Below are 18,726 nucleotides of genomic sequence, written 5' to 3' on the forward strand. Positions count from 1 at the left end.
TTTAGTACGGTATGTGAAATACTGCTTGTTTTGTCTGATGATTCTCCAAATGGCTGCTACTCTATGAAGAGCAATTTGAACCATGGATGACGCCACAGTGGTGTTGAAACATTGATAAGTGATTGATGGGCCTCAGTGGGTTCTTGTAAATGTGATATGTTACTCTGCATAGGTTCTCAGTGTTTTTTTTGTTGTTTTTTTCTCTACACAGTCTGTCTGTAATCTCATAGATGTGTAAGACACTGAATATGACTGGTGCTGAGTGTTAGGACTGATAAAAACCCTTAGAGTTTGGGCTATTTATGGAGAAGTGTACTTATAAAGAGAAAACGGTAACATTAAGTCTTGCCAGACTGGCAGACACTACTAATGTTTGACTTTGTTTTTAGGCTAAGAAAGGTCGTAAATGTGTAAATTGGGATTAAACTAATCTGAAATGGTGTAAAATTAGATATCATTGGCAAACACTATGAAGTTAGTTCATTTATTAAAAACTGTTATCAACATCTGCAATTAGTGTAATGTCCTAACCTTGCAGGCCCAATCCACACAGTGGAAGAACAAGGAGATGAAAGGACGCGCCACCGTGACGAGCGCCTACTGTCGGGACGTGTGGAGCGTGAGCAGGAGAAAGTATTAAGGTAAGGTGAGAGTTTATAACCGCTGATGTAAAGCACCCTGAGGTAGAAGTCTACACGGTGCACCCGAGGACCCGGGTCTGGGTCTATATTTTAAATATTCAGCCGGCTCGGGTCCCAATCTATTACTTTGGGTCCCGGGTCTGTTTAACATTGTGTGTAATACCAGAGTCGATCGGACTCTGAGAACACCCGGCCGTGATCCGAGTCAGTCAGCACTGCTTGTGTGTTTTTTGTAACTTCCAACTTGTAAAATTAGGATATAAAGAAAAGTGTGAGCTGGGAAATAAGGTTAAAAAACACACAAATTGCGCTAAAAAGCTCTTCAGGTTGCTCCAGGCAGCTAACACGCGTATGTGCAGACTCAAGCGTCATGTTTCTATGACAACCAGAGCTTCTGCAGTGACTCAATGACTTTACCAATTGACGATTGGCTCTTTTACTCAAAAGCCGGGACGTATTCCGCCAAGCCACGCTTTACACTTTCTCCCATTTTTATGATAATTTGAATGAACCGTCTTGTTTAATCTTAAAGTTTTGTTGGTCATACTCGGCGCAGAGAGCACAGAGATGATAGCAAATAAATAATGCTAAGCAATCGTTATTATAATTCAAAACAAGTTATTATGCGAGTTTAGAGACAACGGCTACTAATATTAGGTAAGACAAAAAGTTTTCTTTTTCGCAACTGGTTTATTGACTTGTTAATAGCAATTTAGTGTGGAATATGTGACAGTCGGGTCTGTGCCTTCCCACCGGGTTAGGGTCCAGCTTTCAAATAATAGACGGGTCCAGGTCGGTTCCGGGTAGTATATTTATGGCATTTCTTGGATCTGCACGGGTCCGGGTCCAGCTTTTGAAATAATAGACTGGTCCGGGTCGGTTCCGTGTAGCAATTCCGTAACGAATTTTTGGACCCGTGTAGACCACTACCCTGAGCACCTTGAGTGCATGTTGAAGCGAGCTCTCAGAAAAGGACGAAGCATCATTCTAGCTGCTAATTAAATCCTATTTTTCATAGGAGCATTGAAAAACCTGCCCTTAGATTATATTTATGAACTTTCGTCGTCTTTGTGAACTTATTTCTTAGATTAACTTTGCCAAACTCTTACATTTGTAATTTTATAATGGTTTTTCACATTGAGGTTTGTCATTTTTGTGGTAAGCCAGATATAAGAAAAATTATATAATTTTATAATTGGTCCATAAAAAGTGTGTATACTTTCATATATATTTATACACACACACACACACACACACACACACATTGATATATTGGTCGATTTCATATATACCATTATTTTTCCCGATATTTACGCATTTATCCATAATCGGGTATCGGTTTTGTAATATCGAATTTACCGATAAATGCCACCATCTTGTGGGCCATTGCAGCATGGCCTCTGAGGGGAGACGATACAACAACTGCGTGCACAGGTAAAGTGTACTTAATTGCTTTGCTGTAATTAATAAACTTTATCAAACACAACAGCCATTATTGGACAAATTAGGTGTGTTAGTTTATGCAGCTTGGCTCTAAGAAATAGAGAACTCGTGGAGTCACGAAATCCATCAAGTCCTGTCCCAATAAAGACGTAACTTTACATGAATTAAATAAAACGGCCATGAATGAGTGCATGTTGGAAGTAAAAGCACTGAATTTAATTCTCTTTCTCTCTCTATGCTCATCATTAGTCTCGTAAAATCGCATTTATATTGCTGTTCACTCGCTGGGTTGATGCTCAAGAATGCTCAAGCATGGCCACCACATGAAACTTTGAACAAGATTCACTTGTTTAAAATACCCTAAATTATATTAACATTTACTACTGTATATTACCATTAATTCGCTAATAAACATCTAAATAAATACAGCTCTGTTAAAATTATTTATTATCTCCACGAGTGATCGCAGTTTGAATATAGTTCTGTGTAAATGCATAGGAAAACACCGCTTTGTCAGCTGGCATTTTATAATCTAGACTGACAAAAACATTATTAATAATTAATTCTGATATAACATACCAGTTGAGAAATGCAATAATGTATACGCTGTTTTGTTTGTTACAATGTATTATTCCAGCGAATATTTAGTAAATTAATATTATCCCGCTAATTATTCTTCACTCTTTATTCTTTCTACAAAGTTGACGTGACTCCCATCTCATTTATGTTCTCCATTTGTAAACATTAGACTTTCTACATTTATTTTGCCTATTGTTAATATTAGTGTTGCTGATGATGATATTGTAAAATGAAGATAAAAATTTAACATGAAAGACTGTTTTTAAGATGACTGAGAAGAAGAAAAACGGATTTGCTTCACTCAGTCATTGACATGGGTGGCAGTTTGCAAAGAATACCGAATGAAAATAACACAAAATAATTTGTATGTGCTTTATTTATTTTACCTGTTTGTTTACCTCATCAAAGCTTTTATTTTTAAACAGACATTTTAGTAACTGCACTTTTTTTTTCTTTGCACACTTTTAGACCCCTCTATTTATTGGCGTTTAAATAAGAGTTGTTTTGTATGCAAGGAGGTAGTGATTGTTATGAATAAAATGGTTTAAGTTCAGTGGTGTTGTAATCATTGCGTCAAAAACAGAAGTATACCAGGAAATAAATATCGGTTCTGCATATTGGTTATCGGGTATATATATATATATATGTGTGTGTGTGTATATATGTGTATATATATATATATATATATATATATATATTAGGGCTGCACGATTTGGGAAAATGTCATATTGCGATTATTGAGGTCAATATTGCGAATGCGATTGCGATATAATAAACAAATGGTTTCATGAGTCAACTTGTTTGGTTCTAAAGCAAAATGCACACACAGATTAGTGATAAGTCAAAATGTGTATTTCTCAACTCAAACTAGCAACATATATATATATATACATATAAACTTTTGACCACAACTGATACATATACATTATATATACACATATTTTATATATATATATATATATAAAATATGTGTATATATAATGTATATGTATCAGTTGTGGTCAAAAGTTTAGATGCACCTTGCAGAATTTGAAAAATGTTAATAATGAAATATTTGAACATAAGTTTTTTTTTTTTACATAAAAGACGTTTACATATAGTCCACAAAACAAAATAATAGCGCAATTTTTATAAACGACCAAGTTCAAAAGTTTTCACACGCTTGATTCTTAATACTGTGTATCGTTACCTAAAGAATCCACAACTTGTTTTGTTTTCTGATTGTTGTTAATGAGTCCCTTGTTTTTCCTGGGCAGTGGTTGGTGGTTTGGGGCCAGATATTGTATAGTTTTCAGGCATAAGAGAGCCGCTATCAATATGCGGGGTATTTAAATAGTTTTGAATGCGTGCTCACTTTTCACTTTCATTTTCGAATTCGCAATCACACGTACTCTGTGTATAGGGAGCGGCGATACTGATTGCACATTTTACAAGATAAGATATTTTTCAGTGACGATCAGGATCTGTTGTGCACCAAATCCTCAGCCATCTTCCTGTCAGTCATCTCTCCTTACACTCGTCATGTGATAAGTGAAATCTTACTCCTGCTGCACTGTACTGCGCCTCCGTCTGCTCTGCTCCATACAGCCCGAGCTGCACTTTCAGTTTATAATTGTAGCGTTTGTTGTACAACTGAACTAAATGGGGTTTTTTTTCAGTGGCATTGGTAGCGTCCACATTGCTAGCTGTCATTATAAGCCTAAATCGACTGCCATATCATCCAGCACGAGATTAATAAAAATGACTGAGGGCACCTTTTAGAGTCCCAGCATTAAAATATGGGCATTTTCCACTACTTTCACACTCCAATGCAGGTATATTACCCTGTGTGCTTTTTTGTTACACGTAGGGTGTCAACTGTGTTGGTTCAGGGGTTGTTTTGACTGTCGAACTCTGATGGAAAATGGAACAGGACGTTTTTAGTTTTCTCCAAAAAAAGTACAGCATTAAGCTAAAAAAAATGCACCTTTTGCACCTTGATGTTGTGTGGAAGCTAGTGATAGGGGCAGCTAATGCATAAATGTCCTGTTAAGATAACTCCTTAAAGTCACTTAAGTACAAATCAGTGATCGTTCAGTGTGTGGATCTTTAAAGATACTCTTTCTGCTTCCTAGTTTAAAATCTCAGCAGACATTTAGCGACAATCCTGAAGTGTATGTGCCAAAAAAGATGTTATCTTTGTTCAGGTAACTCTAAAAAGATGTTACAAGCCTGGATGAAAGTCTGCTAATTAAGGCACCCTTTTATTAATATCATTCACCTTGTAGTAAGGACTAAGCATATACATCCAGTGTGAAAGGATTCTTGTTTCTTTGATTCCACACACTGGCTAAACGGAGCAACATTTTACTTTCATTGGTCACACTCTCAGCATGGTTTTCTTTAGAGCGGACAAATTTATGGCAACAGTTCTCGGCAAATATGAGCCTATTTTCAAAGTGTGGCTCTCATTTCGAGGACTAGAAAAAGTCAGTCTTCCCCACTGGGGAAATTGGTGCTTATAAAAGTGACTGGTTCTCTCAGCAGGATTCCGCCCTCAGTGCCTGTCCTTAAGTGTAAGGCAGAATAGAAGTCATAGACTGGGGAATTTGTGTCACAGTTGGGGCTAAATGGCCACCAGTCCTACTTTTGGCCTTAAATAAGCATGAATTTTGCAATGTGAAAGCATCTATTTCATACATTTTTCTGGTCGTCAAATGTGGGCACCTGGATATTGGGCACTTAGCAGACTTTTAAAGATATAGTTAAGCCAAAAGTTAAAATGATTTACCCACCCTCATATTGTTCCAAACCAGGTTTTTTTTTTTTTTTGGAAGATTTTTAAGTTGTTCTTTGTTGGGACCAACAACTAACCAAATTCTAAATATTTTGTAATTGTGTTTTTCGGTCAGGTAGCATTACTAACATAACATTAAGGTTCGAAGGTTTCCTTTTTTTCCTTTTTTTTTTTTTTCCTTTTTTTTTTTTAAATGTTGGAGAATATTTTTACAATATATTCAATTCAATTCAAATTTATTTGTATAGCGCTTTTCACAATACATATTGTTTCAAAGCAGCTTTACAGAAAGTGCATTTCAGAAATGTACATAGAAAAATACAGTTAATCATCATGTATTAATTTAGGGTATAACATATCGCCGGCGTTGAGTCGTCTCTTCACAGGCGTCGAGTCGTCTCATCGCAGGTGTTGGGGCATCTGAAGTCTCCGTGAGAGGCTGGAGACAAACTGGAGCTGACGAACGCTATTTACCTCGGGACTAGCGTCCCGAGATAACAGCAGAAAAGCAGATGGGAAATAATTAGCGTAGCTGCTGTTCATAATATTAATGCATTCGATCTGATTCAACAGTGGTATAAAAGGTAAGCATTATGTGAATGCTTGGCTGAAGAGGTGCGACTTTAATCTAGTTTTGAACTGGGAGAGCGAGTCTGAGCAACGAACAGTATCAGGAAGGCTATTCCAGAGTTTAGGAGCTAAATGTGAGAACGCCCTCCCTCCTTTAGTGGATTTAGATATCCTAGGAATGACCAGAAGCCTCGAATTTAGGGATCTTAAAGAACGCGATGGATTGTAGGGCGAAAGAAGATCCATTAAATACACAGGAGCTAAACCATTTAGGGCTTTATAGGTCAGTAGTAGGGGTGTAAGAAAAAATCGATACACTTGAGTATCGCGATATTTTATTTTGCAATACTGTATCGATTTTCAAAAACGCAATATCGATTTTTTTTTTAGTTTACGTGCAAAAATATTCATACTATTGCCGTGGTTCGCGTTTATGTTGTGTTTAAATCCCTACCACTAGATGGCTAGAATGAGACGCACCACTAGTGTCCTCGCCTACAGTGTCTATGATTTTGATTAATATGCGCGAGGGAGAGAGAGCAAGACAGCGCGCGTGTTGTTTGAAGACGTGAGAGTGCGCGCGCGCGGCCGGGGCGCTCTCTCTCTCTCTCTCTCTCTCTCTCTCTCTCTCTCTCTCTCTCTCTCTCTCTCTCTCTCTCTCTGCTCGTTTGCGTCCTGTCAAGTGCAGCAGTCTTTCTATTCTACATCACTCACCGATAAAAAAAGGCTTTGGCGGGACACAAATTTGTTTTGGCAGCCGCTAAAAAGCGGACGATTTGACGGGTTTTAAAAGATTAAATACAACCCGAAACTAAAAAACAGACCCCGCCTCTATTTGAGACTGGCCTTTATTTACCCAAACCTGTCGCCACTCGCCACATCAGGCGTGTAAAAGAGACCGGCGTCTAAATGGGACTCGCTATTATTTGAAGTTTTACGGTATGTGTTGGATGTACCCTGTATGAATAATAGTGCAAGCATTTTTTTAATGACAGATTGCCCCTCAGATTGCACCTTATGTGTTATGCATTAGCCTAGATGTCACAGTAAGGGGCTATGTATTTTCTTTAACTGACTATTTATATATTTGTTCCTCAATGTTTCCTTTAGGAATTGGGGATATTCAAATTAATTAACCAATCATTAATACCATTGATCAGCCCTACCTAACGTGGATGTTTTTTCCACTAAGAAACAAACATTGTTATGTTATTTTGATTTATACTGTGAAGCTTTGATACAATTGTGAAAAGCGCTATATAAATATACTTGACTTGACTTGAATTGTGTTTGTGTTTTTGCAACACAAAACGTGTTGGATGTACCCTGTGTACTAGGAATAGTGCAAGCATTTATTTATTTTTATTGACATAGACAGATGTCTTTTCTTTTTTCAGATTGCACACGTGTGTATGTTATGTATTGTGACAGGGGCTATGTATTTTCTTTTATTAAGGCCTACTTGAGCATATACAAATTTGCTCACTAAGAACCTGTGAACCACAATCCCAAACTGGCAGTTTGATTTTCTGTGTACTGAATTGTTTATCTAAAGTAAACTTGTTTGAATTTTATGCACATCATGTCTTTTTTTTTAAATAATACTTTCTAAAATTGTAGTCCTACTTTAAAAAAATCGCAATATATCGCCTTATGCACAGTATCGAAATATATCGCAATATATTGAATCGTGACCCATGTATCGCGATACGTATCGTATCGCCAGATTCTTGCCAATACACAGCCCTAGTCAGTAGTAATACTTTGTAATTGATACGGAACTTAATAGGTAACCAGTGTAGAGATGATAAAATTGGTGTTATATGATCATATTTTCTTGACCTAGTAAGAACTCTAGCAGCAGCATTTTGCACTAACTGTAGCTTGTTTATTGAGGATGCAGGACAACCAGCTAATAAAGCATTACAGTAATCTAGTCTCGAGGTCATGAATGCATGAACTAACTTTTCTGCATCAGAAACAGATAGCATGTTACGTAGCTTAGCTATGTTTCTAAGGTGGAAAAAGGCAGTTCTTGTAACATATGAAATATGATTTTCGAAAGACAAGTTGCGCTCTAGTATAACACCCAGGTCTTTTACTGTAGTGGATAAAGTAACAGGACTTCCTTCTAAAATAAAGTTGTATTGTAAGAGATTTTGTGGGTAGTTTTTTGGACCAATAAGTAATACCTCAGTTTTATCTGGATTTAATAGTAGGAAATTACACGTCATCCAGCATTTTATATCTTTAAGACACTCTGTCAATTTTGTTGAGTTAGTGTTTTCATCTGGTCGTGATGAAATATATAATTGAGTGTCATCAGCATAACAGTGGAAATTAATTCCATGTTTTCTTATAATATTACCAAGTGGCAGCATATATATTGAGAATAGCAGAGGGCCTAACACCGATCCTTGCGGCACTCCATAGTCTACTGACGTTATCTTCGATTTTTCCCCATTTAAACAGACAAAATGGTAACGGTCTGATAAGTACGATCTGAACCAGCTTAATGCCTGTCCCTGAACACCAGTGTAGTTTTGTAGTCGATCCAAGAGTATTTTATGATCGATAGTGTCAAACGCAGCGCTAAGATCGAGTAGAACTAGTATTGAGATACAGCCTTGGTCAGAAGCTAAAAGTAAATCATTTGAAATTTTAACTAGCGCAGTTTCTGTGCTATGATTGCGGTCTGAATCCTGACTGAAATTTTTCATATATCTCATTTTCTTGCAGGAAAGAGCACAATTGAGCGGACACAGTTTTTTCTAGTATTTTAGACATAAATGGAAGATTTGAAATGGGTCTGTAATTTGCTAAGTTATTTGGATCTAATTGCGGTTTCTTAATAAGAGGTTTTATTACTGCCAGCTTGAATATTTTTGGAACATGACCTAAAAATAAAGACGAGTTAATAATATTGAGAAGAGGCTCTTCCACTACAGGTAACACTTCTTTCAGTAGTTTAGTGGGTATTGGATCTAATAAACAGGTTGTTGGTTTAGATGCAATGATACATTTATTTAGCTCTTCCTGTCCTATAGTTGTAAAGCGGTGTAGTTGTTCTTGAGGGGCCATAATTGAGGCTGAATCATAAGACACCATAGAGGATTGTACATTTACAATTGTGTTTCGGATGCTTTCTATTTTCTCATTGAAGTAATTCATAAAATCATTACAGCTATACTGTAACGGAATATTTTGCTCTGGTGATGTCTGTTTATTTGTTAGTCTAGCCACGGTGTTAAATAAAAACCTTGGATTATTTTGGTTATTTTCTATTAGTTTGCGGAGATGCTCAGCCCTGGCTGCTTTTAGAGCTTTTTTATAACGTGACATACTGTCTTTCCACGTGATTCTAATGACCTCTAAATTAGTTTGTTTCCATTTACGCTCTAAGTTACGAGTTTCTCTCTTGATAGCATGCGTAGCACTGTTGTACCATGGTGCTTCAGTTTTCTCTCTAACCTTTTTTAATCTAATTGGTGCAACAATATCTAATGTACTAGAGAAAATGGTGCTCAAACTGCTAGTCATTTTCTCTAGTTCATCTGCTTGTTTGGGTTCACTTAGCAGCTGAGATAGATCAGGTAAGCTATTTGAGAATCTATCTATAGTGGTCGGAAGGATTGTTCTGCCTGGTCTATAACGTGGCGCAACATGACAAATTTCAGCAGTGCGTAGTATAAAAGTTACCATGTAATGATCAGTGAGATCGTCACTTTGCGGTATAATATCTATATCGGTTGGATTGGTTCCGTATGATATAATTAAATCTAGTGTATGATTTAGACGATGAGTGGGACCACTGACGTTTTGCTTGACCCCAAAGGAGTTTAATAAATCTGTAAACGCAGTCCCTAACGCATCGTTTGTGTTATCTACGTGTATGTTAAAATCTCCAACAATTATTGCTTTATCGGCATTGACCATTAGATCTGAGAGAAAGTCTGCAAACTCTTTTAGGAATTCAGCATAGTGCCCTGGAGGTCTATATACAGTAGCCAAGGCTAGAGATAATAGGGATTTCTTTCTTACTTCTAAGAGCGTAACATTTAGCACAAGTACTTCAAACGAATTAAACCTGTGACCTGTTTTCTGAGTAACATTAAGAATATCTCTATAGATTGTTGCAACTCCGCCGCCACGACCGATCAGACAGGGCTCATGTTTATAACAGTATCCTGGCGGGGTAGACTCATTTAGACCGAAATACTCATTTGGTTTAAGCCAGGTTTCAGTAAGGCAAAGTACATCGAAGCTATTATCTGTGACCATTTCATTTACAATAACCGCCTTAGGTGTGAGCGATCTAATGTTTAGAAGACCTAGTTTTAGAAATTGTTTTTGTTCACTGATATTTAGATTTTCTGGTTTAATTACAATAAGATTTTTCCTAGATCCTACACTAGATTTATTGTTTGGCCTCACTAGACGAGGAATAGACACAGTTTCTATATAATGTTCTACACTACTTATATCAATTAAGTTGGGACAGCAAAGACTGTGATTTGAACTTTGACTTACTAGTCAGATGGAGTGTAACGCCTTGGAGATGTTGTCCGACAGAACAGCGGCTCCGATTCTGCTGGGGTGCAGGCCATCAGCACGGTAGAGCCTAGGTCGCTCCCAGAACAGATTCCAATTATTTACAAAGAGCAGTTTCTGTTCATTACACAATGACATTAACCATTCATTTAGTGCAAATAATCTACTGAACCTTTCCTGTCCTTGTCGGTACGTGGGAAGTGGTCCAGACACGATGATCGTTGCCTCAGCCGCTGTGCTGCGTACCGTCTCGATCAGGCTCCTGTAGTCCTTCTTCAGAACCTCCGTCTGCCGCAGCCTGATGTCGTTCGTTCCCACGTGCAGCACCACAGCTCCGACGCGCTCTTCACCGTTCAGGATCTCGGGAACCTGTGCGGCGACATCAAGAACACGAGCACCAGGAAAGCAGTGAGTGCGCACCTTACCCTTACCTGAGGTAGCACGGACATGACGGACCATGGAAGTGCCGATGATCACGGCGTCGTCGCGTTCCGACTCGCGAAGAGGGGAGAAGCGGTTCCGGGTGGAGATCTCGAAGACCGGGAGGGGCGGAGAGGTTCTTGCTCTGGTCCTGGCTCGTGTCTTCCGCTGTGGGATCACCCAGGGTCCATGGTGTTGTGTAGGTGCCGGAGTGAATGAAGCCAGAGATGATCGCGTCCTCCTGGGCAGAGAAACGCACGGAGTAGACGAAGTCGGAGTCAAAAAGTTACTAACCACTGACTTGTGAGCATCAGCGCGTGACGTTTCAAGCGCTGATCGCCGATCCCGCAGCTCGGCTTGCCTCTCTAGCAGACCACGGATCTGTTTCTCCACCGATTCCAGCTCCAATCGTACCGAAATCAGCTCGAATGTGTCCTCACCTGCACTCAGAGGTAACGTTAGACACACATCCGATATGTTCGCCATTATAACAGATGAACAGTAAATTAGTAGTGAAACTACCAATATCACTACTAATTTAGGACTGGAATGCTGGATATAACCTGTATCCTTTCAGTTAAACGGGTGTAAAATCAGACGGTCAATAGGCGCGAGGCCACGCGTGAAATGCTAGCGGGCTGAAAGGCTAGTAGCCGAGATTCGCAAAGTTGGATCTAAGCAGCGATATCAAAGCAATCCGATTGTTTTTTATAGGGAATAGTATCGAGGATAAGTTCACACGATGTAAAAATAGAAAGTGCTTGTTTATAAATGAGTGGTAAAGAAGAAAATCAAGGATTAATGAATCAATTCGACGGAGCTACAAACAGAAACATAGACCGCATGTGCATGTCTAATATTAGAAAATGGACTTTTGGCTAATATAAGAATATTTTATTAAAAATATAAGCATATTTTTTGTCAAGTGTTTAAGGAATACACAGCAAAGCTTTGCCCAAAAAATGCATGTTTTCCTTTTTCTTTTTTTTTAAAGCAAAGGTAGCATTTTTTTAATTACAGAAATTTTTATGGAGATTAAGACTTTAACTGCAATTAGGAAATGCAAACTAACTGACATTGCCATAGATTGGTTAATCACTAATAAGTAAGTCTCTTCATTCACAGAGAGAATAAAGAGTTGGCAGACTACACTCAGATGCATCCACCTATGGTGTCTGCTAGTGGACTGAACCCCAACCTGATGGTGACTGGTGGACCGACTCTGGCTGGTGCGGGCCGCTGGCCTGCTGACCCCGCCTCCCACCTGGCCTCCCACCCGTGGCTGCCCCGACCAGGAGCCCCCTCCATGTGGTTGTCTGGCTCTCCTTATGGTACCCACATTTTTTTACTATGGCTGTAGTGTAAGAATTATGTCATGTTACAACAAGCAATTGTTGCAATTGATCAAGGGTCATGCAGTCTGGAATGCTGCAGAACTGGGTTGTGAATGGGATTTGGACACCAAATTATTTCCTCGAGGCAGTCTGTTGACCCTGCCAGACGGCCCAAGCATTTTGTCTAGGCTGAGTGTTTTAGTCATTCTTAGAAACAATCAGTCTCACTCCACAACTTCCATCCAAGAATAACAGCAAACAGCACTGTCAGTTCAGTTCTCTGACGTTCGAGTTTCTGTCTAGACTTTACTTTAAAAACAAAAATGTCCCATAAGAAAATAGCTGTACTTAAAGTTCTGTGCATCTTGGCAGGAATTCAACTAGGTCTGTGCTCCATGCACAGGGGTGAGATTATGCTGGGAATCTAGTTTCTCTTGGGGATTAACTCTTGAATGTTCACAAAGCTGCCAGAATGCAAGTGCAAATGGACCATCAACTACAAATATGGTGAACCCAACCATTTCTTGTCCCTCTGTTGTTGAACAGGACTGGGTCCCCCTTCCCTTCATCAGACGCTGCCTCCAGGATATCCTTCTGCCTTGACAGGTTCCATCCCCCCACCTTACCAGTTTGCCCGAGATCCACAGACCGGACAGGTGGTTGTTATTCAGACAGAGCATCTGCCACACTATGGTAGGCCCCGTATATTCACCACAATTTCTGTATTCATATTTGACCATTTTTCCATTCACGCATGAATGCGATGTGCATTTATAAAAGTGAGTGGTAGTGATATTCCTGACGTGTAGCAGAATAAATATACTTGATTCGTGATGCTCAAATATTCCTCTTGTTCTTTAAAAGCTGAGATGTTAGAGCGAGGCCCCCCGCTGTGGTCGGCCATGTACCCGCCGGCAGGAAGCTCTCTGCAGCATGCCCATCAGCTCCAGCTCCTCTCCCACCAGCAGCTCCTGCGGCAACAGGAGCTTTACATGATCCAGCATCAGACCGCACAGGTCATGGAACTGCAGAGGAACGCACAGTTAGTGGTATGAGATTCTTTCTGTCAATGTCATTATATTCGTGGGAAGACACTCCTGTATTTTCCATTTTGTAGTCCTTAAGGTCTATTTGCACCAACTCTGAATGTTCAGCATGGAAAACAGGCATAAAACCAAATGCATAAATTAAGCCTTCCAATCAAGTTCAAAATATTGTACTTTGGTCTTTATTATTTTTTTATGTGCAAAATCTAGGTTTCTGGGTTTTTATCTTATTTTTATGCATCTATTTTTATCATTTTTTATAACTGATGCCATACCAATTTTATCTATTTTGATTTGCAGTACTTTTTGAACAAACTTGTAATTTAGTATAGCTTTTCTTTAAAGGGGGAGGGGGAGGGGGTGGGGGGTTAAATTCAGATTTTTAAATTTTTTATTTATTTTTCTGGTGCAGGAGAGATTAAATGCAAGTCACTCTAGGACCGATTTGGATGATAAACCAGACAAGAGAGGAACTGAAGGGGCCAAATCCAGTCTCTCGGGCATCCCCACTCAAGCCCTGCACTCACGCAAGCCTCCCCCACGCTCTCCAACCCCCTCCACCTCGTATAGAAAAGCCCTGACGCCGCTGCCCGTCCCACCGTTGCCTTCACCTGTCACTGCACTGAAGTCTGAGGAGAGACCCAAAGTGGAGAAGTCCCTCTCTCAACAGCCCTACTCCCATCCATCATCTCCTGTCCCTCATTCAGTCAGCCCTGTTTCGGCATCGCCTCTTCCTACATCCCCCATCCAGACCAAAGAGGAATCTGTGGAAGTGCCTGAGAAAGAAACACTCAGTCTACTGAAGCAAACTTCTACTCCGTTCCCATCTATGTACCATGGTAAGTGGAAGGTCAGCTTTCCCAAGTGAAATGTCCAGGATTGAGCCTGCTTAATTTGTCAAAATTGCAACAACTATGAATTTGCATGATCATATGGAGTAATTATTGTTTATTTGCATATTGCACAATAAATGAGAAGGAAACTAATCAATTTGAAAGGAAACTGGTTAAATAATGCAAGGCCATTAATCTCCATATTGCTATTTTTAAGGAAATATGTTTGGGAGGGGACTGAGAATACTCTCAGGACAGCAATCAAATGCAGCGCGCTATTCTTCATGTCAGAATGTGCAGGGTAGTGCAGTCTTAATGAGTAGTCTGCAAATATCTCCACATATGGGATTACCAGCTGTCTCTTCACTGGAATAGAGACTTCTTATGACAGCAGCCCTTTTGTACCCGTATCCCCTGGCGGTTTCCCTTTAAAAATGTTCAATGCTCAGGATAAATAGATTTTCTGCTCATGGTGCATTCTGAATGTATGAGTATGCACGAGCGTGTTGGCCTATGTGTATATAAGGGCTTTTGGGATGCTTGTGCTGGGGCCATTTGGTTCATGAAAGTTTCATAAAGCCCCTGTGCCGAAGAACATGTGGGGTTATTAATCACTTTGTCACTCTGTCGCAGGGAACTAAAGCCTTTCTAGTGTTTGCATAAGCACTCCTAGCCCCTCAAATTGTTCTCTCTTCTGTTTCTTCAGCAGAAATTCCTCCTGGCTACCCATACCAATCGATAACAGCACCGTTCGGCAGCCATTACCCCTACCTCCTCCAGCCAGCCGCTGCCGCAGACGCTGACGGCCTGGCACCAGATGTGCCATTGCCGGCTGAGACATCCGAGCACTTGGCGACCACCGCAGATGTCAAACCCCAGCACTTGTGTTCTCCAGTGGTAGTGGAGTCACTTCAGGCATCCAGAGAGAAAGAGTCAATGGATGAGGGCAGCGCTGTGTTAAAAAAAGAGCCAAACCTGGAAGACAACAAAGACGTCCTGAGCCAGGACAGGCTGAGGCTTGCACCCATCACCACCCAAGACCCTAGAACCCCCCCAGAGGACGAGGCCCGCCCTAGAGCCACAGCCACACCATTGCCAGAGGATGAACAAGACCTGGGAGATGGGGAGGCTGTCAAAATCGAAGCTGCCACCTCAAGCCATCCAGGGCTGTATGAGGCAGATGCTGAAAGAAGAACCAGAGTAGAAACTGCCGAGGACTCGATTGGTCTGGTAGACCAAGTTTACAAATCTTCATCAAGTTACACTGACACACACCTTGTGGCTTGTGACATCCAGCCAGCAAAACCCTCCGATCTCTCTGATAGTTTGAACCCAGTAGACCTCAGAGATCCTGTCCCTGACACTCCACACCTGGAATCCAATCTTTTCCTGCCTAACAGCAGCCCTCCTCACCTTCAGCCCTCTTCCATACCGGTGGCCATCCTGCCTGGAGATCCCATGGCAGGCATGTTCGCCCTGGTCACGGCCAGCGAGCTTCTGCCGGCCGGAGCAGTGTCCATCCTGGCAGATGCGTGCTGCTCTAGGTCTGAGCTCTGCAAGGGCGTCAGTCCCCTAGAGTCCACTGCTCTGGAAGGCATGGCCCTGCTTAGCCAGATGGCAGAGCTGGAGATGCAGAAGCAACCCAGAGATGACACACAGGGTGAGTCTCATTTCAGAGAGAGGAACGGTAATCTGAAGGATGTGGGACCTGATGTAGCCTGCTCTAACAGTTCAAATGGAAGTGGTGCTTAGGGAGGAAGGTTTGCTGCTCACTGTAGTGTGCTGTAAAGTAAAATGTGCTGAAACAAGCTCAGGAATTGTTTCAGCTCTAGTAAATTCAGTTCAACTCTAGTAAATTCAGTTTAAATATTGTTTAATAGTGTGCCAGTGCTGCTTGTTCATCTATGAATCTTTTAGAGTAAATACGTTTGTTTAAAGTATAAATAAATGCATCTATCTGGTATTTTGGATGTATCTGTATGTCAAATGCGTTAATGCACTCTGACACAAGAAACACCCATATACTGATGTATTGGAGAATGCGGGGCTGTCCCATGCTCCCTAGAGGTAATTAATGTTGGTATCGATCGTGTGTTTGTGTGTGCAGCTGTAATACTCTGTGGACTGGAGAGTCTGCTGGAAGCTGGCAGGCAGGTTCTCCTGGAGGCCATCGAGTGTCAGCCTCAGATTATCATCCGCCTCCCCCGAGAGCTCAACCCTAATAAGAAATACAGCTGGAGACAGAAGAAAGATGAACCTGTATGCTTGCCTTTTTATGACTTCTTTTCATCTCCCTCTTTAAACCTGTGCTCAAGAAGTTAAGATTTCTGTTATCACTTTCATTTGCTTTTTCTGTTATCAGAATAGTAATTCTAGGATGTTTGTAGTTTTAATATAAGGAGTGCAAGCTTTTAGCTAATAATACTTAAAGGGTAACTAAACCCCTGGTCAGAGCCTGACTCCACCCACTGGCAATATTTGAAAAATGCTGGAAAAGTGGGCAGAGCCCAGCGGAGATAGAGGGGATGAACTGAGACCGCAGTGAGGGATTGATTGACAGCTGCTGTCAAACTCGCTAAAATGGAGACCGACTGGAGTGACGCAAGTAGCTTTGCAACAGAGCGGTCATTTGAAGTATTTTCTTCACCACCTTCATCTGATTTTTCTGCCTTTTAAGAGGGCCAAATCTGAGGTGTGTGGTCATATTTTGGCTTTTACAAAAGTCCTGAGGGAAACTTAATCGATGATGGTCACCCTGTCTGCAGAACATGCACAAAAAAGTCGCTGCAATACACTTCAAAATGTTGTTTTGAGTTGAAATATTTTATCTCACTCACTTGAAATAAACGTGAAGCTTCCACGAAGAAAAGTTCGCATTAATGTTTTAAATCTTACCTGTTTATAAATCCATTTTGTACAGCGTACAAAACAATCGTCCAGACAGGATGATCACAACAATATTATCAAACTCTGTAAACAATAAATTAACTCTGATTTTATTTTCAATACAATCAAAAACGGAGACGCAAGACGGCAAATTGTATTTAAATGAAACGAGAGAGCGCGTCCGTTGTGATGCATGGATTTGCACTGTGTTTATAATGCGTTGCTATTGACGACGGTCAGAAGGAAATGCCACAGAATAGAATCTTGCCTTAAAAAGTGCATAGAGCTGCTTATTTTATTTGTTGTTTGTTGATTTTCAAATATAAAACTATCCTGATCGTTTTCAATACTCGTAATTCCAACTCCTGACTCGCTACAGTAGTTTTGACGGAACCAGATGCTTTTATACCAGGGGCTGCCAAGGGCGTGGTGAGCTCGCACCAAGGGCGTGACAGAGGTCCGTCATAGAGTACCCTACGTCAGAGAGTACCCCTACTGCAGGAGCTTTCCGTTTAACCTGAAGAGGGCAGCACTCATACGTCTTTACACCATATATTTGAAAATTAAAACACTTTATACCCAAATGTCAAAAAATGTACTCGAATCAAAGAACAGCATTTATGAAGCTCCATTCTTACAGATCATTAACTAAAAAAAGTTGTTTCAGTGTTTAGTTACCCTTTAAGATTTCCAGCCTCTTTACACTCAGATGCATGTGCACTTGATTTCAGCCAGATGTCCATAGCCAGTGTTAACAGCTGCTGAGAGATCTGTAGAAGTTAAACCACAGATGCTAATCTTGCTCTGTCTCTTAGATGTTCTCCAAATCCTCTTTGGAGGGAATGGACACTGTAGAAGTGGACTACCGTGTGAGACTTGCTGAGCTGCAGCAGCGCTACAAAGACAAGCAACGAGATCTTGTCAAACTGCAGAGACGGAGAGACAAAGAGTGAGTCTCTCAATCAACATTAAATCCCTTAACATAACTTTATTAAGACCAGTAATGCCAATCTACCTCACTTAATCCTACTAACAATCAAACAACCTGCAATTTATGATCCCTGTGTGATTCACAGGGAGAAATGTCAGCAGCAACAACAACAACAGCAGCAGCAACAACAACAGATCCAGCAGCAAGAGAGGAACAGAAGTTTAGCCCGCAGGGGCCCGGGGCGTCCCCGAAAGAGAAAACATGCCCTGTGCGCATTGTCTCCACCCCTCAGCAAGCTGGATTCGAAGTGTGCAAAGTGAGTGTGTAGCTCAGGCACCGATAAGGCCCAGCTGTGCTCACCACAGCCTGCCCTGCAGCTGAACGCTCTGTTGTTTTGCAGGTTGGGCAGAAGCGTGCTGTACTCGGAGGACTCTGAGAGTGGGGAGGTGCTGAGGAAGCGCTTTCGGGCCTCTAACAGAGATGAGGAGGAGGAGGAAGATAGCAGTGCGCTGAGATTGAAGAAGAAAAAAAAGAGCTGGGGCGAGCAGGAGGCATCTTCAAGCTACTCTCATGAGGTCTGTCTATTATACTGCAGTTGAACAAAAGCCCCTAAATATCTGAAAATGTGAGTTTTTGTTAAACAAACATGTTCCAGTCAGAGTCATGGTGCAGTGGTAAGTGCACATGCTCCAAACACGTTGAACCCACATCACTCG

At 40.8% G+C, this 18,726-nt stretch overlaps 1 protein-coding gene across 1 annotated transcript in view; it reads left to right on the top strand.

Moving 5' to 3' along the window:
* The window catches only part of tnrc18 (trinucleotide repeat containing 18), a 91,326-nt gene that overhangs the window by 44,968 nt on the left and 27,632 nt on the right, over nt 1-18,726 (top strand). Inside the window, 10 exon segments of the mRNA XM_056261638.1 lie at nt 539-641; nt 12,106-12,311; nt 12,861-13,007; nt 13,179-13,363; nt 13,773-14,199; nt 14,900-15,853; nt 16,301-16,452; nt 17,895-18,028; nt 18,156-18,326; nt 18,411-18,585. Of these exon segments, the coding sequence (XP_056117613.1) occupies nt 539-641; nt 12,106-12,311; nt 12,861-13,007; nt 13,179-13,363; nt 13,773-14,199; nt 14,900-15,853; nt 16,301-16,452; nt 17,895-18,028; nt 18,156-18,326; nt 18,411-18,585 (2,654 nt within the window).

This window comes from Rhinichthys klamathensis, unplaced genomic scaffold (genome assembly GCF_029890125.1).
Source record: "Rhinichthys klamathensis goyatoka isolate OS25496 unplaced genomic scaffold, OSU_Roscu_1.1 h1tg000184l_1, whole genome shotgun sequence".
NCBI classification, from domain to species: domain Eukaryota; kingdom Metazoa; phylum Chordata; class Actinopteri; order Cypriniformes; family Leuciscidae; genus Rhinichthys; species Rhinichthys klamathensis.